The sequence below is a fragment of the Lethenteron reissneri genome, chromosome 8 (genome assembly GCF_015708825.2).
Source record: "Lethenteron reissneri isolate LAM-NWPU_2019-01 chromosome 8, ASM1570882v1, whole genome shotgun sequence".
NCBI lineage: Eukaryota > Metazoa > Chordata > Hyperoartia > Petromyzontiformes > Petromyzontidae > Lethenteron > Lethenteron reissneri.
Window position 1 is genome coordinate 1,955,735 of NC_083786.1, and position 22,134 is coordinate 1,977,868.

The window sequence follows — 22,134 nt, forward strand, 5'->3', positions numbered from 1 at the left end:
TCAATAAAAACTGCAGATGAAAAATATTAAATGAATGTGGATATCTACATAAAATGATATAAACACACTATCCTAAAAATACAGCACCATATTTTAACACTAAAGCAGTCACTGACTCGCAACAACTTGCAATCATAAGTGACAGAGTTAATTTCGGGTAAAATCAATGAAACTGGGGTATGCCGATAGCATAAAATTTAGATGTGATGAGCAAATCTGAGATCAGATTTGGAATCAGCACCCTGAAATTAGTCTATAACAGCTGCAAAAGTCCAGGCCAGAAAACTGTTTTTTTTTGTTGACCAGTGTAATATTTGCATTGTCTTTGAAACTGATTGGTCCACACCAGAGACAGCCTTCGATATGGCTTCGTCTCTGTACCAGTGTCAGCAGAGAACTCCACAAGGCGAAGAGCACGAGGGCAATGCCACGTGGCAGAATTTAGAGCTTGGGGTGAGCAGCTACATCAGGGGCCGTCCATAAATGACGTCACGCGATTTTGTACGATTTTTTGACCCCCCCCCCCTCGTCACACGGCGTCACAAAAAGTCAGACCCCCCCTCAAATATGACGTCACAAAGCCCTGCCCCCCTCCCCCAAATAAAACATGCTTCAAATCGCTTTAAACTATTGTCATTGTAGTGCGTATTTAATGTGGCGCTGCACTCTGATGTAGGGAAAACATTTATAAAAAGTTTATTTAAGTAAGTAGAACGTGTTGTCTATGTTTATTTCAAGTTGCGCATTTTTACGTGACGTCACTTCACAAATGTCTGACCCCCCCCCCCCCTAGGTGCGTGACGTCATTTATGGACGGCACCTCACGGGACATTCTTGTGTCTAGTTTGTTGTCCTTCCCCCGGCACCTCCGATTAGCACGGTTGGCTACGCACGGTGCGAAAGAAGTTCCACACGGACATTGTCAACATCTTCAAGTGAACAGTTGGTGCAGCCTCTGAGATAACCGCCTCCACATTGCTGTCCGCGAGTCTTCTAGACGGTCCGGGCTGAGTCTTGTTGAGGTCTTGGTAGTAGTATCGGCAAGTCTCCGTAGGCTGGCATTTGGAACGCCATGGTAAAGTTGATTGAAGTTCAATATTCGTTTGCTATTTTGCAACCACGTGTAGCCTCGTTAAATAATGATGTCACACCTAGCTTTGCTTTGAATACTATTTTTTTTAAATCGATGGAAAATCCTTCGGATGTGTGTGTATCAAACTCATGCCAATGAGTGATGTTGATCATAGCTCTCGCGTAACTTAAGACTTTTCAAACCAACTCTGGTCTGAAGCCGACCTGAGCAGTTGTGAACAATTACACGAGTTTTACTTTAAAGGATGTTTATATATATTCCTTTTGAGGCCAAAGTGTTATTGACCAACATGTTGAGTTTTTTGTTAGAACGCAGCAGCACCAAATTGTTGAGAACACATACACAGAATGTATTCATAGAGTATATGTTTAATTACATGGGCGTACATAGTAAACGGTTGCAGTAAAACCACGTGAATCAAAAATCGATAATATACAATAGCAACACGGCCACTTCCGAGATATCAACCCAAATGGGAACAGTTTTAGCGCAATGCGGAATGCCTCCGTTATAAAGCAGAATGCCTCCGTTATAAAGCAGAATGCCTCCGTTATAAAGCAGAATGCCTCCGTTATAAAGCAGAATGCCTCCGTTATATAGCAGAATGCCTCCGTTATAACGCAGAATGCCTCCGTTATATAGCAGAATGCCTCCGTTATAAAGCAGAATGCCTCCGTTATAAAGCAGAATGCCTCCGTTATATAGCAGAATGCCTCCGTTATAACGCAGAATGCCTCCGTTATAACGCAGAATGCCTCCGTTATAAAGCGGAATGCCTCCGTTGTAAAGCAGAATGCCTCCATTATAAAGCAGAATGCCTCCGTTATAAAGCAGAACGCCTCTCTTATAAAACAGAACGCCTCCGTTATAAAGCAGAATGCCTCCGTTATAAAGCAGAATGCCTCCGTTTATAGCATAATGCCTCCGTTATAGCGCAGAATGCCTCCGTTATAAAGCAGAATGCCTCCGTTATAAAGCGGAATGCCTCCGTTATAAAGCAGAATGCCTCCGTTATAAAGCAGAATGCCTCCATTATAAAGCAGAATGCCTCCGTTATAAAGCAGAATGTCTCCGTTATAACGCTTCAGTCTTTTTGAGACAGAGGCGGTGTTGTGGGTGGTTCATATTCATCCCCGGCCGTCACTCGATGAATAAATGGATCACATCGCGAAGAATCGTTTCTATTGCTTATGGCTCTGAGCTGGCAACAAACCAAAATTCGCAATGTTGTGGCACCGAATTTAACGTCAAAATATTCAACCTTTGAACCTTCGAGAAGGTCAGCTGCACCGTGTGTGTGATTATCGTCACCATTGATTAGACTCAATCATAGATCACACTGCAGATGCTAAATTAATTTGGTTAGATAAAGTCTGATTTCAATCAGGAGCACATCTATACAATATTAGAGTACATACGTCATCTCGGCAATACAAGAGCACAATTATAAAAATGCAAATTCATACTTTGAATGGACGCTCACCAGTCTTGTAATGTTTTTCTGGTCATTGGTAATCCAAATAATGGGGAAATATAATGCGGATATAAATCTCTTCGAATGACCATGGCTCCGTTTGTTTATGGGGAGGTTTCCTCTCTTGGCAAATCTTTATTTAGAACTTTTAAAGTTAACGCAGCCCACCGAAATGGCCATCTCTGTAGGGCGCGCCGATGTTGGGAAGGTGGTTGTACTTGGAACGGAAATATTTGCGGCTTTCTGGCACGGGTAAGACAGGATTGTTTCCCATCAGCTGCGGTAGAGGCTGTATCTGAAATGCAAATTTACAAAAATCATGCAGAAAAACATTTCTTTGTCAATGTTAAAAAAGCGTGTATTGAGGACACCTTTTCCTGTAAGATAATAAAATGTTGTTTGAAGGATCAATGATTTAAAAATGTACATTTTTTTAAGGTGCTTTTTCTGACGTGGCGTGAATTCTGATTGTAAGTGCCATGTTAAAGACGCTGGACCGAATTCATGGCTTGGTGGATAAGCACAAACTGGGCATTTAGGTGGGGTAGAGGCCAGGGTGTGAAGATGATTCCTGGTCTGTCGTGAGATTCGGGCTCATGGATGTTGGCCCTCGGAGGAGAGGCAAGCTTTCGTACTTGCTTGAATGAAAACATCGTTTTGATAACACCATTATTGCTCATTGCTCTGGCACGACATTGGCAATGGGTGGGGGGTGGGGGGGATGTGAGTGGAGGGGTGTCATGGTGGCAGATACTCATGGGGAAATGTAGGTAGTCATTCGTGATTAATTGCAATTATGGGATAGGTAGCGGTCACACAAACACGTACGTTGTAATTTTTAAAAAATCGCTTGTATTTTGGCGTTTCACAATTCAAATAACACTCGCTGGAGCATCTTAATATTCAATCGCGACATCGACGAACATATTTTGACGTCAACCTCTTAAAACGCGTCACGTTTGCGACGTGTAGTACCATCGAGATGGCGCGGTAGCGCATGGCGCCACACAGCATGGCGGCAGTCGCTCCGATCGTGGCTTTTTTTTGTACCGTTTGTTCTTGCAACCTTCTATCCCGCCCCCTACTGAACATCTGTTACTAAAAAAGCTTCATAGCTCATCGGATTCTTCCTCCAGTGTGTATATACGTGTGTGCACCCGATTCAAGAGCCGAATGGCTCACAGGGCTATACCTAACAAATGAACTTGAACGAATGTTCAAAATTGCAAATTGCGCTCACCGCGGGCCCCCGGCGCGTGGCCCGGTCTCCCTTGTGGTTCGCTCGCTCCGCCTCGTCCCTGGCCCTGTCCGTGTCCTCACGGAAGCCGTCGAAGTACGGCTGCTCCAGCAGACCCGCGGTCGTCAGCCGTCCCGCGGGGTCCATTTTCAGGCAGCTCTGTTACAAGGTCGAGAAATGTTGCTTAGATGCAAATGTAGATAGCAAAAAAAGTTACGTGTTGCAGCGTTTGCTTATACGAATGGGGTTTTTTTTACCCTTTCTGACAACAAAACAGCTGTGTTAAGATGTTAAAATTCTAGATTTGAAGCTTTCGTGACTGCAAGGATTCATATTCTTAGGTTTTCGGTAAAGTCACGTAGGTAAAAAATTCAAATTAATAAAAGTAAATAAAAATAAAATAAAAAATCATGACGTTTCGGAGACAACACAAGCTTCCGAAACGTCATGATTTTTTATTTTATTTTTGTTTTACTTTTATTAATTTAATTTTTTTACCTACGTGACTTTACCGAAAACCTAAGAATATAAGATGTTAAAACACCAAACTGAAACCTTTTGCAAGGAATCATGTCTGCATTAACCACATATGCTTGTGGTGAGCATGCTAACAAAAAACATGGTCTGGTAGTATATGATGATGCATTGTCTTTGAAACTGATTGGTTTCTCTGGTCTAACACTGTTTGAGACTAGGCTCTAAAGAAAGATGTCTGTGGTGTCGACCAATCAGTTTCAACACAATGCATATAGTATATTATCAGAGCAAGTACGTCTGGTTAATGCAGACTTGATGCCTTATAAAAGGTTTATATTTGGTGTTTGAACATCTTCGCTCCTGTTTTATTGCCAGAAAGGCAACAACCTATTATTAGTTTTCATACTTTTGTAGTGGCATAGCGCTGGCTGCTGACGGAAAATGGTAACTGCGGTGTACGGCAGTACTCACGTCAGCAGGCCACGATAGACGCGAGAGGGACATCGAGGGGATAGGTCACAGAGGGGCCCATCGGGGGGCCACGGGAACCCGCTCGTAGCTTCTAGAAGGGGGGCGTGGCCCAGGCGGGGCCACGCTGGGAGTATAAGAGGGGGCCCTGTGGGGGGCCTCGAGGCAACGCCCAGCCCAAACATTGTGCTAAAAGTGTTCCCAAATATAAAAAATCGTGATGAGGACTTACTGTAATGGTAAATGTAGAACGGCAATAAATGTTCCAGTTCGCTACCTTAAAACTGATTCCTTTCAATGGAGCACACCACATTACAGGCACCACATACTGCAACTATGTTCATGGTCCCTTTTGCCGTCTCCTGATAACACACACAATGTGCCGCTTACTCTTGAACCCCTTGACCTTTGGAGGGTGTAATTAATTATGGAAAACAACCCGTGCTGGCTGACCTTCATGAGGCTAAGGCTGGGTGCAGAAATCCGTGGGAATCTCTCCTCGAGAGGCTCCTGCAACGGTAAGAACAAGAACACCCGGTGTGCAATTAAGTGTGAATCAACCTGCGGCGTTCGTAACAATGTCACAGCATAGCCCAGTGCTCTCTCGCAGCTCCAAATAGTCACTTTGCACACTTAAAATAGCTGTGCGGGCGTCCAGTTACATTCGTGCCATGTCCTGGTATCCGTGGACTTATTATTAAACAATGATCAAGTTCGACTTGGAGCGCTTCGCTTCCCGCAGAGCGTCCGCTCGCTCGGTCGCTCTCGTAGAGAGAGAACGACGACTCGGAGGCGCGAGGAGAAACCACGGACGAGCGGGGAGGCAGCAGCGGCCACGCGGTGATCCGGCACCTTTGGCGCAGTTTACGCGTGGGGGGCACGGGGTGGGGGGGGGGCGCAACGTCCACCCCAAACTGGACACATTTATTAAAGTATTTTCAGTAGTTGACAATTAAGATAATACATCAATTATATTCACTCACGATTCCTAATGTGAGGGACAAAGCGAACCCCTCCACACCCCCCTAAATATAGCCGTCAAACTCTGCCTATGGCCGGCACCAACAAGTGCCCAAGCTCTGCGTTCCTCTGCATATGAAGGTGTTATTGGCCAATTAATGAGTTCACATGTGGGAGGAGCCCCTGAAGAAAACCCAGGCATGCGAGGGAGAAACGCTCTATCCCGTCCACAGTTTTGCTGTACCTCGCGGACCAGGGTACAGCACCTCCCTGACGGCCACGGGAAGGGAGTTTGGCAACATTTTCGCGATCCACCAAGCCTCGCCACCAGTTTGATTCTAGGCGTGCGCCACCACCACTCCGAAATGGAATGTTTAAAAGAATGCTTAAAATAAACGTCCCCATGAGCAATGGTTATGAAAGTCTAACTTCAACAGCGCAGATAACCTGCAGGCCAAAAACCTCATATCTATTTTAATGGAACAGCAGCAGAGAAAATTGCAGTCGATCGCATCACAGCAAATGGCTTCGGGCGATTGCTACCCATGTTTAGTTTGTTGTCCTTCCCCCGCACCTCCGATTAGCACGGTTGGCTACGTATGGTGTGAAATAAGTTCAACATTTATACATACATGCAAACACATAGCCTGCCACAGCTCACAGTCTACACCACCACCAGTCAGACACGAGCATGAACCGGCCAGGCACAAGTCACGGACGGAGTACACATGCCATTCTCTCCGCCAGTCGTCATTCGCCTTCAAGGGTGGACTAAAGTTCAATTGAAAGGGTTAAATGCATGTTATAATTTCCATCAACTTGAACATTTGTCGAGCTCTGCATGAAATAAGAGTCGTGATGGCACTGTTAATGTCGGACCGATTGCGTGTGCGCGGAACGACGGACGTCGCGCCAGACAACGTGCGGCAACGTCCAACACGCGCATCGGAGAGCCACGTGGCATGCAGCACCTGCATCGGCACGACCTCATGTCCACCGTGATGAACAATTCAGCTCCTTAAATCACACGCAACAGTTAAGTAATCGCGCCATCCACAAATAACCACAAAAGAGGGCCTCACCAATTTGATGGGATCAGGGATGGAGACCCCGCTGAAAAACTGGTTCGACATGAAGACTTGCTTATGCCATGGTATGAGGTCTCCTAAACAACGGATGACATGCGTTATATATTGAACACGTAGGCTTTCGCGAAAAGTGTTATTCATGATAAAAGTTCATTTGGGGTTAGATCACAGTTCTGGTAAAATTCGCCCGATGAGGCTGGTTGCTGTAATTAATAGCAAAATGCCAGTACTGGAATTGTAAATGTCGTGGGTTTACTCTCCAACACACCGGTGTGCTGAGGTAGTAACTCACTGCCACGCTTTGTTTACGTGGTGGGTTAACGACACGATCTATATTTACGCGATCTCATCCAAAATAACTTTTATCGTGAAGACATTTTCAAACAAACTTGTGCTTCCATCATTCATATTTCATATCGCTGTATTTCGTGGGATTTAAACACAAAGGAAAGCTCTTAGGTGCAATATGTGTGTATTAGAAAAAAATGTACCACGAAACATCTTATTGAGCCTCAAGACTCCTTTTCAGGGGTCCTGTTAACCCGTTGCGAGATGTCTGCAAGTTGCAGGGGGGGGGAGGGGGTCCCGTTCACCACTGAATCTCGCGGAATGCACAAGCGGTCAGCGTTCATTTTAGAGAGGCGTAGCGCCATTGTTATTAAAGGCATTGTTACTCACCGCAGAGAACTGTAGCGACACGACCGCACTCTACGATAGCTGGCACCAAACTGTGCCACGCCCTGCCGCATGGCCTTGCGGGAGCCTTGATACCGATAACGTCATTTTATCAAAACGGGAAAGGGTTCAGTTTCCCAGGAGGGAAGAAGACTAAATGACATTTTCACAGGTATGGAAAACGCCAGTTCTTAATAACAGCAAAACATCGTAGGCCCAATTGTTAAATGTGCGCGGATTGCTTCTCAGCAACAACAGCGGTGGTACTGAAGCAGCGATGACAACGCAATTGGCCGTGTTGGGTGGATGAGGCTTTACGGCGCACATTTGACCAACGCGATCTGACCCAGAAATCAATCACGGATCGTGATCCTGGTCACGGAAGCCTTCGCGTTAGTTTCAGAGCAGGGGGCAAGCTTCCGATGAGTTTCCCAAATTGAGTCATTTATGTGTCGTTCAAAAAAGATTGGCAACTTTGGACCGTGACGCGGGCACACAATGGCCGACTCTTTTTTGAAAAACGTCACGGGATCTCTTAACGTCCATTGTGAAGCGCAAGGCACGCATTGGCATCGTTAAAACGCCCACAGTAACACTAAAAACTATTTTTAAAACTATTAACATTTTTTTATTTGGTTCTTTCGGTAAAGTCACGTAGAAGGGGAATAGTAAAATAATAAAAATATAAAACAATAAGCCTTTCCCGTTTTAATTTTTTTAATTAAATTTTGTTTTTCCCTTCTACGTGACTTTACCGAAAGAACCAATTATATTAATCTCTGCAGTCACGAAAGCTTTAAATAAATTTTTTACATTTATTTTACCAGGTAAGGCCCACTACTGAGCTCGCTCTATTCCAGAAGTGACCTGGCCACAAATTGTAGCTCAACAAAGTGGCTCATCATGTGGGAATTTACAGCAGCAAAATACTCGAAACGCACGTTGATTCTAAATGTGGAGGGAAAACCCGGAGGATCCGGAGAAAAATCCAAACGACCACGGGGAGAATACGCAAACTCCAAATATACGGTTGGAGGGTCGAGATCGAACCCACGACCTACTGTGTACCTGGTGAGGTAGTTAACATCTTGGCACCATGGCACCCTTAGTAATAACCAGGGTAGCTGTGGGCTTCCAACTGGGAACCGCTGGGGCAAGCAGTAAGACACGCGACCCCTCAGCCATGTCACCGTCATATTTGTTTCTGAAAAAGTGAGTAGCCGGCTTGGGTGGCTGGAGAACGTAATGGTGAGGACAGTGGCTATGACGGTCATTCTCCCGCAATGTAGGACATTACCAAAGTGCTTTAGAGTGGACCATGAAGATAAATAAACACTTTGACGTCATTTGCGACTGGCAAAAAGGTCCCATAGATTTGTGGTAATTGATATATTTACCTGTGTTTTCTACCTTCTATGCATTACTGTCGAAATAATGTAATCGTTGGATTTGTGACGCTTCACTTAGATTAGTATCATTGAACGCCGAACAGATCGCTTCTGAAAATGTTTCAGCTTCTTCCTGCTGTAAAGGCCGTTAAACCTGGCATGTACTTGCGTCACACGTAACATTTACAGGATTCAATACCACTCCTCATTGGTAAACAGCATTTAAATGCATTGCTTTTTTCGGTAAAGTCACGTATGTAGAAATACAATTTAAATTTAAATAAATAAAATTGTGTTGTTGGCCGACTGGTTTGCGTCACGTGATGTTTCGAAGGTCTGTTGAGTTTCTCGTTTCTCATCTTCTTGTTACATTGCCGTTCTCCATGTGCTATGTGCGAGGTGTCCCTCCCCATGTGTGTCCCTCGCTATGTGTTTCACCCCATTTACACCTGATGATGAGCGCTTGTGTTGCGTTCGAAACATCGTGATTTATTTAAATTTTATTTACTTAAATTTTATTTTATTTCTACACACGTGACTTTACCGAAAAAAAACAATGAGGATAATTTGTGCAGTCACGAAAGCTTCAATCCTAGAGCATTTAAATTCTCATTTGTTGTTTCATTTACACTTATTCGTTACATTAAATAAAAAGTTAGAGTCGAGCCACGGTACCGTTGTGGTGGATGCAACCCAAACTATGGAGCGTCTAGCCAACCGCTGTATTCAACAGAGGAACGGAACCTCCGATTAGCGCGGTTGGCAACGTCTGGCGCCAAAGAAGTTCAACAAACAAAGCGACACAAACTCTCTCCTGAAGCCCTCCCGCGGCTAGCAGACCCTGGCATTTAGCTGGTGCACATATAACCGTGCGCAAGTCCAGAATCGCGTGTGCCCTAACATGTAAAGTGCGTTCTGTTTTTGCTGCGTGAATAATGCGTGACGTGCCTCATTCTATCGCCACCTCATCATCAAGCCACTGGAGCTATGCACATTGAAATCTGCTGTGGATGATTGAAAACTCATTTTCTTCAGAGCTGCTTCTTGTTGCGTTTACTTTGTCGTCCTTCCGATGAGCGCGGTTGACTACGTGCGGCGGCGCTTGAAGAACGTCAAACGTGTCCACACATCGAGCCCGCGAACCACGTCGCCCCGCCGCCAAATCGCGAGCCGCCACGTGAGCGCGACGGACGCAATCACCCAGGGTCTTGGTGATGAGGTGCAGCTGGTGCAGGTCCGAGTTGCCGGGCCACAGGGCGTTTCCGCACAGCATCTCGGCGAAGACGCACCCGGCGGCCCACACGTCGACGGCCGGGCCGTACTGGGTGTCCCCGACCAGCAGCTCGGGCGCGCGGTACCAGCGCGTGGCCACGTAGTCCGTATAGCGGTCCTCCTGGCCCGCTGGGAAAACACAGCGGGCGCACGAGCGGGGTTGGCGCGGCTGGAGGGACTCGGTCGAGGGTGCGCGCGGTGCAACGCGGCACGTTGGGAGACGCCGTTGTTTGCACGCGCGAATGTCGCGTGTGCAGTGCCGGAGTTATAGCTAGTATGGGGTAGAGGTCGCAACCGGGTACCCGATACCCGTACCCTACCCGATACCCGGCTACCCGTACCCGGCCGGGTTATTCATCTACGGCCGGGTACGAGTACCCATTTGCGACCCTGGTGCGGCCGGGTACGGGTACGGGTAAGGAATCAAAACCCGTTTGCGACCTCTGGTATGGGGCCTGTGGCGTGTGTTATAAAGGGGCCCTAAATTAAAACAAAAAAGACACGTAAATATTCAAACACGAAGTTTTAACTTGCATAGTAAAGTAATTGTATTTTTTTATTTGCTATACAGCCAGTTAATACGACAAATCGCTAACCTCAAACACCCAGTGGTTCATACAAGTCGAAGGCGGTATAGTACTATAGTAATAGAGCAAGTGCAGTGTCACTGAATCGGAATTGATAGCTTGAAAGCATTTAGCGCGGAGGCCTTGAAAGTGCGGGGCCTGTAGCTACTACTACATATGTGCTACTAGGATAATCCGGCACTGCGTGTGTATGTTGGTCTTCTTTCGCACCGTACGTAGCCAACCGTGCTGCATATCAGCACCATCGTCACCCCCTTCAACCTGTTTAATGTTTCGCTCGCTCAGTTGTGTCATTCGTGCTGCGTTTAATCTAGCCCATTCGCGCTGCAGGGTATTGGGGTTGCAGCATTTACAATTACTCACGGTGCGACTCTGTTATTTTTGTTCGCGTTTTTAATGAATTTGTTTTTGCTGTTGCCATTTTGGTGGTGCAGGTTCACGCTTGCACATGAGGCTCTGTCCTGGTCTCTTGGGTTCTCACAACTGGTGACACTTGAGCATGAAACGATGGCATGGCTTCGGAAAGCATGTCAATAGGACTATACATTTTAGTCTAGAATGACAAGGGAGGCTTTTAACCCACGCAGGCCTCTTTTAACCCACTTTCATACGTACGCTTACAATGCATAAGTAATAAACATATGCATTGCAAATATATATAGATGTTTAGCAACTGATTATTTTGGTACATGGAGGTAACATCCTCTCTCTATAAGACTACATGTTCTGCATGATCCTGCATAATAATTCAAATTGTTAGGAACACAATTTAAGAACGCAAATATGCGCACTGCTCACAGCCAGCTCAGGGTGCCGGTGATTCCTTGATTGCTGTTACTCCGATGTTTAAGCATCTATTTCATTGCATTCAGGTTTGGTTGCCTGATATCACCGGCGTAGCAATTGAACGTGGCGGTGGTTTTGCAGGTTGTCAATTGAGGTCGTGCAGTAACACGTGCGCCGCTCACACCGACTCCGAGCGTCTGTCAATAAAGCAGCCGTGGAAAAGAAGTTTCATCAAAACTGTCTCAAATGCTGCGTGGCGGTGCTGGTGGCTATGCACATGGCCTGTAATCCAGCACCGTGGAGGTAGCGAGGGTTGGTGCATCGCACCCATGTTGCGAAACTCCCTTCCTGAGGGCGTTGAGGTGTTATTCCCTGGCTTGCCAGGAGGAGGCAGTACAGCGAAACTCTGGATTCTACTGTTTCATCCGTACGGGATAGAGTGTTTCCCCTCGCACGCGTGGGTTTCCTCCCACGTGTAAACACTAATTAATTATAACAGCTTCATATACAATGAGGTTCCCATAGTGTAGATGCTTGCCCCGAGCTCTCATACTCTGATGGTGCATTGTCCTTGAGTTGTGCGCCTTTTGGCGTCATCTGGTCCAACCCATGTGAGACTAGGCTCTAAGGAAAGCTGTCTCGGGTGTGGACCAATCAACTTCAAGGACAGTGCATACATTATCAGAGTTATGTCTTTTGTTTGTATTATGACTGCAGGTATTGCGGTCTATACAAACATGACTCCTTGTAAAAAGGTGTCAGTTTTGTTGCCAGATAGAAGGGTAAAAAACCAATTATCATATTTTTACTGGCAAATGAGGTTCCCATAGCATATGGATGTTATTCGCACTTGAGATCCACTTACTCAGCAATCTGGCAAATCCAAAGTCACACAGCTTGACGACGCCGTGTTTAGTGATGAGGATGTTCTCCGGTTTCACGTCTCTGTGGATGCACTGGGGGAACAGGGCACATCATCAACCATCACCGAAAGTCATCACGAAGAATGGAAATAATAAAATAATAAAATAAAACATAATAAAATTATTCTCACGACGTTTCGGCCACAACGCAAGCAGCCGTCCTCAGGTGAAGAACAGGTCTGTCGAGAAGACAGAGTCAGAATGACATCGACAGACCTGTTCTTCACCTGAGGACGGCTGCTTGCGTTGTGGCCGAAACGTCGTGAGAATTATTTTATTATGTTTTATTTTTATTAGTTTATTATTTCCATTCTACGTGACTTTACCGAAAGCATGAATCCCTGCAGTCACGAAAGCTTTAAATCGAAATTTAAAGTCATCACGAAGTTACTGTACGCTGGGTCCAATAATTATTGAAGAGGCTGCGTTCTCTCTCTGTATCGCGGCTCGAGGTGTTTGAGAGGTTTGTGTGCTGAGGTGCAGCGGAGTGCGGCATTTTCTTTGACTGCTTGAGAACTCTAATCCGCTGGAACGTAGGCGACCAATATCCCGGATCTCCTATGATCCGCGGGGCTATCCGCTACACTACAATGCGTGACACTTCCACGTGCGCGGGTCACGTGACAGATGTGACGTCACAGCTCACTTGCCAAAAAAAAACACAAAAGTGTATTTGTATAATGTTTGCATGGTGTACAGTTTGGAAAGTACCCACATGGCAAATTTCCAGTTTGTTGCATGTCGGGAAGTACGCTAAACATTTTGAACAGACACACGTAATCACAACTTTGCCTTTTAAATATATATGCAGATGGAGATAGCCCTATGAGCCATGCGGCTCTTGAGTCGGGTGCAACCGCAACAAACAAAATATGAACAGAGAAACATCTTAAAAAGACGACGCGCAACAAAAACACCCTGAATAAACCAGCAAATCTTCCAGAAAAAACACCGTATTACAACGCTGTGTGCAAAAATCCCAGTGTGATGAAAGTCAAACAATAGCAACCCATAAGACAATTTAGATTAACCACATGTTTTGGAAATCACCAAAATAAAGCTATAAAAACAATGTAACAACAGTAATCATAGGAACTGTGATTCTACCATTGGAACCTCATTTGCCAGTAAAAAATATGATAATTGGGTTTTTACCCTTCTATCTGGCAACAAAACTGACACATTTTTTAAAAGGAGTCATGTTTACATAGACCACAATACCTGCAGTCATAATGCAAAAAAAAACATAACTCTGATAATGTGCACTGTCCTTGAAGTTGATTGGTCCACACCCGAGACAGCTTTCCTTAGAGCCTAGTCTCATCTGGTCCAACCCATGTTTTGTTGCCAAATAGAAGGGTAAAAAACCAATTATCAACTGTGATTCTACTCCTCTGGGTCACCAACACATTCGCGGACAATAAGGAAGACATTCTGCAAAGCAGGATGGGGAATAGAGGCGCGTATTATAGTTCCCAGTACAGCTCCTGCGGATAGTAGAAGTCGCAGAATATATGGTTGCGAATCAGAGGAGTTCTGCGTTGGAGCAGAATGGTACTTCCTGAATGAACTTGGGTTAACATCGCGCACCATAGACCACAAGCCCGAACGTGCCAGTGGTGATCACAGCCTCCATGTTGCTTGAGTAAACGCATTTCCCTTTTAACAGCGCATAACTTTCGTAACACTTGGGCGAAACGCAGCGTTGTGCAAATTCGTCGTTAACTTTATTGTAGAATCTGATTCACGACAACAACAACAGAAAAGCTTTCCGACTAGATTGCTTAAATTAAATAAGTTTGGTCTCACACATAGGGCGGGCTACTAAGAGGCCTACGTGGGGTCAAAAACTCTTTTGTTTTGGTGCTCATAGAAGTGAGGTCATCCAGGCGCGGTCAGCTTGAGGTGCAGATGAGAGGCACTACTCCCATCTGCACCTGAACCTGACCCTCCTCCAGAGGCCCTGCTGCTACTGAGCACCGGGACAAAGACGGCGTTTAACCCACGGTGGCCTCTTTTAACCCACTTGCATACATGCATTTACAGTGCATAAGTAGTATATGCATTGCAAATATATGCTTAGCAATTTATTATTTTAAATGCAGGTAACATCATCTGTCGATAAGACTACTGCCTCTCAGCATGTTCTGCGTAATCCTCTATAATATTGTGTAATGGCGACAATAATTCCAATTGTTAAGAACACGATTTAAGAACGCAAATAAGCGCACTGCTCACAGCCAGCTCATGGTGGAGGTGATTCCTTAATTGCTGTTACTCTGATGGTTAGGAGCAGCCTCCAAATGTGAGCGGATAATTGTTTTATTTCCAACTTTTTAACTGCTTTTTATTTTTACGAAAGAGGACACGTTTCACCGACAGATCGTAACGTATTCCTGAAATTACATTTGCGATCAGTGTAGTTTGTTTTCAATCGTGGGTTGCATCGTTAGCATATCTCGCGTACGCAATCCCACCAAAGTGTGTGGCGTGCGTGCGTGTGTGTGCATCACGTGAACTGTTGGCAAGACCAACGGTGTAACAACTCCGTGCCATAACTTGCACCGGCAGTATTTCCACGGTTTATCGTCTCGCTTTTAACTCACGCCATGCTAACCGCCAAGTTTATTCCGTCACGGCGGTCATCGGCAAACATCATAACCGGTCAAATGTATTTATAGCTAACCCTTCACGCCTATGCCTGGTCACTACCCCGTCTTGTTTACGCCACTCAAACGGTTCACTGCAACACGACACACGGGGAGGGGGGGGGGGTCGTATGTTGACGTTGCCATAATGAAATAGAAGAACGTCAAACAAAGAACAACGGGGAGGCACCGAAGGTAAGTTAAATAGCGGCGTATGAAAGGTTCGGCATAAATCAATGAAAAAATACACTTAACATGATACATTTACTTCCACGGGTTCCAGTATCTTTCCAAATTAAATTTCCTGTGTGAGGAGGGGAGAGGGGGGCAGGTGTTGTAAGGAGGATGGCCCTCGGTTACCGGCAACGAAGCGTAATGAATGAAAATCGTTCACCTAAAATAAAGAAAAGCGATATCGGATGACCAACGCCTCCTGGCACGATTGGCAGCTGTTGGGGGAACGAACGCCCATCCACTCCGCGTACTCTTTATGACATCGCTAAGGTAGCGAGAGTGGAAAGAGGATGACTTTCACGATGGCGGAGTGGTGGGGGGGCGGCCAGGTGCTCTCGGAATACAGATTACTAATGCATGCGGCAGCGGTGAGAAGCAGGGCGTGGCTGCTCCTGGCTCGAGAACGACGACGACGATGATGATGATTAGCAGCAGGAGCAGCAGCACGAGGAGGAGGAGGAGGAGCAGGAAGGACGCCGCACCACACAACGAGGGGGGTGCAATAACTCATTCGCCTGACAGGCCAAGGGAGGCGGGGCTGATGCAAGCTGTCGCCCGTTGTCGAAGGCTGCGAGACGACTCACGATCACGGAGCTCCGCGGTGTAACGCCGTCGCTTGCCACCCTTGGAGGTGGTTTTTGGATATTCTTAGGTTTTTTCGGTAAAGTCACGTAGGTAAAAAATTTAAATTAATAAAAGTAAAAAAAAAATCTGTGATTTTTATTTCATTTTTACTTTTATTAATTTTATTTTTTTACCTACGTGACTTTACCGAAAAAACCTAAGAATATGAATCCTTGCAGTCACGAAAGCTTCAAATCTAGAATTGTTTTTTGGAGTTGAAGACTTTTCTCCGAGACGTATTTCGTAATTTGTTATTTTTCATCATCGTCGTCGTCGTCATCATCGCCATTAACAGCCATTGAGGTTCACGGCTCGAATCGAAAAATAAAAAAGCCGCCCCCGGTTAATAGTGCGCGAGCGTGTCAACCATAAAACATGCACGACGGTGGCTGAGCGAAGAGGAGGTCATTTGTGTGATGGCGGCAAGCACTTTGCGATTTCCCGCGACGCGCGTAAACCTGGCGGGACCCTCCTGAGACCATCGTGTTCACTCATCAACCTCGTGAACGTCACAGAGAGAGCGAGAGCGAGAGGTGTGCGAACGTTGTGATTCGTAATACACTGTTAGGGTCAGATCGCTTCAGTACAATGCGTGTCGTATAGCCCTCCTCCACCCGCTACGGCCAATTAATCCCGTTCGTTCACGTGGCAGCTTTATTAATTGGCCGCGTCGGTTTGGAGGAGGTGAAGCGACACACTGCACATGCGATCAGATCCAAACATCCATCGTGGATCATGATCTTGGCCGCGGGAGCACCGCTACGCGTGTGAGATGGTACTTACGTTGTGCTTGTGGCAGTAGTTCACAGCCTGCAGAATCTGCCAGGTGTACTTCCTCACGTGTGCGTCAGGGAGCCTGCAGAACGAGCCACATCGCAGGTTATTCACGTCGAGGTCTGCTCGCCACGGGGAGGGCTTCGGGAGAGAGTTCGTGGTGTTTCGCCGTTCCTCCTGCTCCGTTGGAGGAGCACGGACCGCGGTGGGCTTACTGCACGGTCCACAGTTTGGGTCGCATGGCCGAATTCGCACTGCTGCTGTGGCTTTTCGCACTCGGTGATTGAAATTCCCTCGTGCGCAAAAAGAGCTTCGTAGGCCATCGGATTTCTCCAAGATAGACAAACAAAACTAATCCTGATCCCGAACACTGTCCTGCGAAACCAACAGAATTTAGGTTTTTTTTGTTTCTAAACGGGCCGCGTGACGCCGCGTGAGACGGTGCCTGTCACACGGCCCGGTTGGTGCAATCTGACCACGACCCTCTCTCAGAGGGGCTGGGGGGTGGGGGGGTCAACAACACGAGTAGCGCGTGCCGTTAGACGACGCTCAGTGACGCACACGCTCGTGGAATATTTCCTCACCGTGACCCACGCGGCATGCAATTAAAACGGCAACGATAGCCCCAGCAACGTCACACCGCTGATGCACATCGACCGAGTGAATCGTGGCAAGGTGACAAGCAGGAAAGCAGGTGCGCTTCGTCATGGAAAAAAAGACACCTTTCCCCCCACAAACATTCAACACTTTCAGAGTTGATGCCACAAATTTAATTGCCAAACAAACAAAGGAATAAATGCCAATTTTATAAAACCCTAATATAGAGGTTTCATGGGTTAGATCGCGTAAATATAATTGCGTTGTTAAACTCGCCACCACCTGATACAGCCAATTAGTAAGGTTTGTTACGTGAACAACACGTGCCAAGTAGTTGCTAGTTCAGCACATCCGTGTGTTGGAGAGTAAACCCACAAAATTCATAATTCGAGTACGACGTTTTGCTGGTAATTGCAACCAGCTTCAATGTTGGCTGTCGCCTGATGAAGCGGGTTGTACTTAACAACGGAACGATAACACTGGTCGCGAAAGCCTCCGTGTCTAACTTTCTAATAACGCTCGTTTTCCCGAGAAACTTGGAATGATTAAACGATGTAACAGAGTCGGACTTAGTCCACAGGCCGGTTTGTCCAGAACTGGCGGGCAGATTGAGGCTCACAGAGACCCGCGCCAACGCAGCCCAACAACCAACGATGCATTGCCCCGCATACGCGGCAAACGTGCTCCGGCACGCACGTCTTCCGACAGAACGCTTGTAAAACAAACAACTTTGAGTTCAGCGATAACAACACCGCCGTGTCAGAGAGTTCACACGTGCCTGGTGGGCGGGCGCGTGGCCCTGCGTTGCCCGGAGTCTTCGTCGCGTCGTCCGGCAAATACCAACGCGCGGCAGAGCGACACTCGGCCTCGACATTGCCCCCCGTGATGTGGAAATGAGTCAGCGCGCGTCCGCGGTGCCACGGTTCGGCCTCACACTGAATGGGACGTGACCTCGGGTGCATTGACTCCTTTTGGCCGCGACTCCACCACGGGGCCTGGCCCCCAGCCCTCACGGTGGTGGCTGGTGTCCTGCCCAGACCACGCGCAACTCGGCGGTCGATCGCGTGACGTCTCGAACTTGCATCCGCTCCGTGAGCCGTGTGCTCGCGGTGTGATTCCTGGCGCTGCGTGCATTTGTCCGTGCTTCTTTGAGCAATTTTCAGCCGTCCTTTGGCAGTGTCCGTGTTTCTGATCTGTGTTGTGGCCAGGTCGTACGCATTGATCAAAAAACGTAACTCCTTGGGGCAAATTGGTTTGCTGCTTTTCATTTCGAATTTAGCCAAGACTATTAATTGCTAACATTCATGTGCTGTAATGCGTGGGAGAGAATATTAACCACCTAAGATTGTACTTGACGCACATACGTCATTCTATAACTCCTGGCCAACAGAAATGAATTACAGTATCCCACGGGATTTGACTGAAAAAGTGAAATATAAGACTGCAAATTTCAGAGCTCAAAGATAATTTATGAGGCAACTAAAAGTGCTGTATCTCTCTTTGTCTCTATGGGTCCCATGTCCCTTCTCAACGATGGCAGAAACCGTGGCCTTCCTTCCACTTCGCTCTGTCGATGATATTACTCAATAACGTGTTAGTCTGTGTGCAGTGTTAGTCCATGGGCAGTGTTAGTCTATAGGCAGTGTTAGTCTATAGGCAATGCTAATATGTGGGCAATGTTAGTCTATGTGCAATGTTAGTCTATGGGCAGTGTTAGTCTATGGGCAGTGTTAGTCTATAGGCAATGCTAATATGTGGGCAATGTTAGTCTATGGGCAATGTTAGTCTATGGGCAGTGTTAGTCTGTGTGCAGTGTTAGTTCATGGGCAGTGTTAGTCTATAGGCAGTGTTAGTCTATAGGCAATGCTAATATGTGGGCAATGTTAATCTATGTGCAATGTTAGTCTATGGGCAGTGTTAGTCTATGGGCAGTGTTAGTCTATGGGCAATATTACTCTATGTGCAATGTTAGTTTATGGGCAATGTTAGTCTATGGGCAATGTTAGTCTATGGGCAATGTTAGTCTATGGGCAATGTTAGTCTATGGGCAATGTTGGTCTATGGGCAATGTTGGTCTATGGGCAATGTTAGTCTATGGGCAATGTTAGTCTATGGGCAATGTTAGTCTGTGGGCAATGTTAGTCTATGGGCAATGTTAGTCTATGGGCAATGTTGGTCTATGGGCAATGTTAGTCTATGGGCAATGTGAGTCTATGAGCAATGTTAGTCTATAGACAATGTTAGTCTATGGGCAATGTTAGTCTATGGGTAATGTAATTCTATGGGCAATGTTAGTCTATGGGCAACGTTAGTCTTTCTGTATCATTTCTCAAATAAATTGGCTATCATGGCCTTCCTTACATCGAGCTCTGTCCATGATTGCACCCACGACCTCTACGCTAGATACTCCTCCCAGTTGCATCCAAGTCATGTTGCTTATCATGTAACTCATGTTGCTGTCTTCCGTGGCTTCTTCTTGCGGTACCTAGAATTTTCCCATGCAAAACGCATTCATATTCAGTCTCTTGTTTGCCCATCACGTGTCCTAAAAATCTGAGCTCGCCTTTCTGTAATGATTAAAAAAAAAGAACACTATGAGACCTCCTTTATCAGATGACGCCAAAAGGCGTACAACTCAAAAACCAATCAACTTCAAGGACAGTGCATATCATTATCATTATCAGAGTTGTTTCTTTTTGTTTGCATTTTGACTGCTTGTGTTGTGGTTATTGCAAACATGATGCCTTGTATAAAGGTGTCAGTTTTTGTACCAGTTGAAAGGGTAAAAACCTATTACTACTAAAAAAAAGAAGTCGAGTGCAAACCTAATTTCACGTCACGAAACAAAATAACCGCTGAAGGTCACGGCTACTGCAAAACACCCGCTCGCTTCACATCAAACTCTGCAGACGAGCGTAAACTCCACGGCAACATTTCCACAGCCACCGTCACGCGTTCATCGATACACGCCAGCGTCATGGGAACTCGGGTCGTGTTACCTTGCGAATAAACCCGGTCAAGCGCCGCGATGCCCAACGTCTGTGTTACAGCGTAAAATTACGTGGCGAAGCTATTTTTATAAAACACACAAACACTCGCGGCGGGCTGCCCCCAGTCTGGCTGCCGAGCGACATTTGCTTATAAATATCGTGAACAATAGAGGGCGGTTATAGGGCTCCCAGTTTTTCCGCTGTGGAGGCCAAAAACACGACGTGTTTCTCAGTTCAGCAAGCAGCTGGCTTTCGCGACCAGAATTATCCGTAATAGAGAGGGGATTTTTGGGTTAGATGGCGTAAATATAAATGTGTCGTGAAACCCGCCACCACCAGACGAAGCCAATTCGTAAGGTTTGTCGCGTAAACAAAATGTGCCGATTTGTTACTCGCAAAGCCACAAGTTGTGACTCTGGCTATCGTCTGATGAGGCCGGTTTTATTTACCGGTGAAACATCTCGGTCCTCTAATCGGGGGATCTTTGTCTTAGACGCCAGACACGTGTGTGGAGGTTGCATCTTCCTCTCCGGCACATCTCATCATCCCGAGGATAGAGTTCTTGTAAAATTGTTTGATAACTTGCTGTGCATGGACTGCATGTGCGTTGTATCTCTCGTCAAGGAGCATAAACCATCATGCGAACGCCGCTCATCCTTGCAGCAGCGGCATCTGGCAATTGCAAAGCTCATGGGAAATCGATATTGTGATAATGATCCCATTGTGAAATGTAATATTGTTTCGTGAAACATTAGATTATGTTTCACTGCGTTTGCTCCTCGCTCTCGTAGAGAGAGGACGACGACTCAAAGGGGCGAAGAGGAACCACGGACGAGCGGCGAGGCGGCAGTCTCGAGATGAGCCGGTGCCAACAATTGCCCAAGCTCTGTGGTTCTCTACATATGAATATGTTATCAGCCAATTAATGAGTGTTTACACGTGAGAGGAAACCAGAGCACCCGGGGAAAACCCACACGTGCGAGGGGGAAACGCTCTATCCCACGAAGACGGAACAAGGTGGGGTCCACATTTTTGGCTGGGAAGGGAATTTTGCAACATCCTCGCTGCTGCCTCCACTGTGCCGGGGTACTTTAAAAAGTATTTATTTTATTTTACCAGTTAAGGCCCACTGAACTATAGAGCTATATTTCAGAAACGAACTGACTCTACGAAGTGGCTGATCACGTGGAGATTTCGAGCAGCAGCCAAACACTCTAAACGCGTGACGTCGATTCTAAATGTGGAGATAAAAACCGGCGGACCCGTAGAAAAATCCACGCGACCACGGAGAAAGAGAGAGACACGCAAACTCAAAATATACAGCTGGCATCAGGATCGAACCCACGACCTCCTGCATACCAGGCGAAGGAGTTAAAAGTTAGTTCAAGCGGCATAACGCCCCCAGCGGCATTGACGCTAGGGCCCAGTGGTGACGGGCGATGCTCGCGAAGAACGCCTCTCGCTGGACACTCACCCACGAGGATGGCGCTCCAGCTCGCTCAGAACGGTGTTCTCGCAAAACTCAAACACCAGGTGGATCCGGCGCTTCCTCCTGAACACCTCCAGGAGGTTCACGAGGTTCGGATGCTTGAGGGTCTGCGGAATGAATGAATAAACAATAGTAATGTATGTGGGTCTGTTCAACTTCTATCGCACCATACGTGCGTAGCCCACTGTGCTAATCGGAGGAGGAGTAAACACAAAAAGCAGTTATAAAGCATTGAGTTTGTTCATCTACTCATGCAGCGAGCTATGGCTGCAGAGTTTGGTGGTACATGTTGTTTACGTCGTTCATTGTGAAAATTCGGTCACAGTTCCTATGACCACTGTTTCATTGCT

At 46.5% G+C, this 22,134-nt stretch overlaps 2 protein-coding genes across 2 annotated transcripts in view; one reads left to right on the plus strand and one right to left on the minus strand.

Moving 5' to 3' along the window:
- Nucleotides 1-22,134, plus strand: part of LOC133359884 (signal-induced proliferation-associated 1-like protein 2) — a 241,125-nt gene that overhangs the window by 49,455 nt on the left and 169,536 nt on the right. The window lies entirely within an intron of this gene.
- LOC133361694 (cyclin-dependent kinase-like 1) overlaps nucleotides 1,446-22,134 on the minus strand; it is a 25,480-nt gene continuing 4,791 nt past the window's right edge. Inside the window, exons 2-9 of the mRNA XM_061580692.1 lie at nucleotides 21,770-21,942; nucleotides 16,718-16,790; nucleotides 12,371-12,461; nucleotides 10,061-10,261; nucleotides 6,792-6,874; nucleotides 5,203-5,259; nucleotides 3,808-3,963; nucleotides 1,446-2,862 (exon numbers count right to left, since the gene is read on the minus strand). Coding sequence (XP_061436676.1) covers nucleotides 2,722-2,862; nucleotides 3,808-3,963; nucleotides 5,203-5,259; nucleotides 6,792-6,874; nucleotides 10,061-10,261; nucleotides 12,371-12,461; nucleotides 16,718-16,790; nucleotides 21,770-21,942 — 975 coding nt within the window. The 3' untranslated portion in view covers nucleotides 1,446-2,721. The remainder of the gene's footprint in view (nucleotides 2,863-3,807; nucleotides 3,964-5,202; nucleotides 5,260-6,791; nucleotides 6,875-10,060; nucleotides 10,262-12,370; nucleotides 12,462-16,717; nucleotides 16,791-21,769; nucleotides 21,943-22,134) is intronic.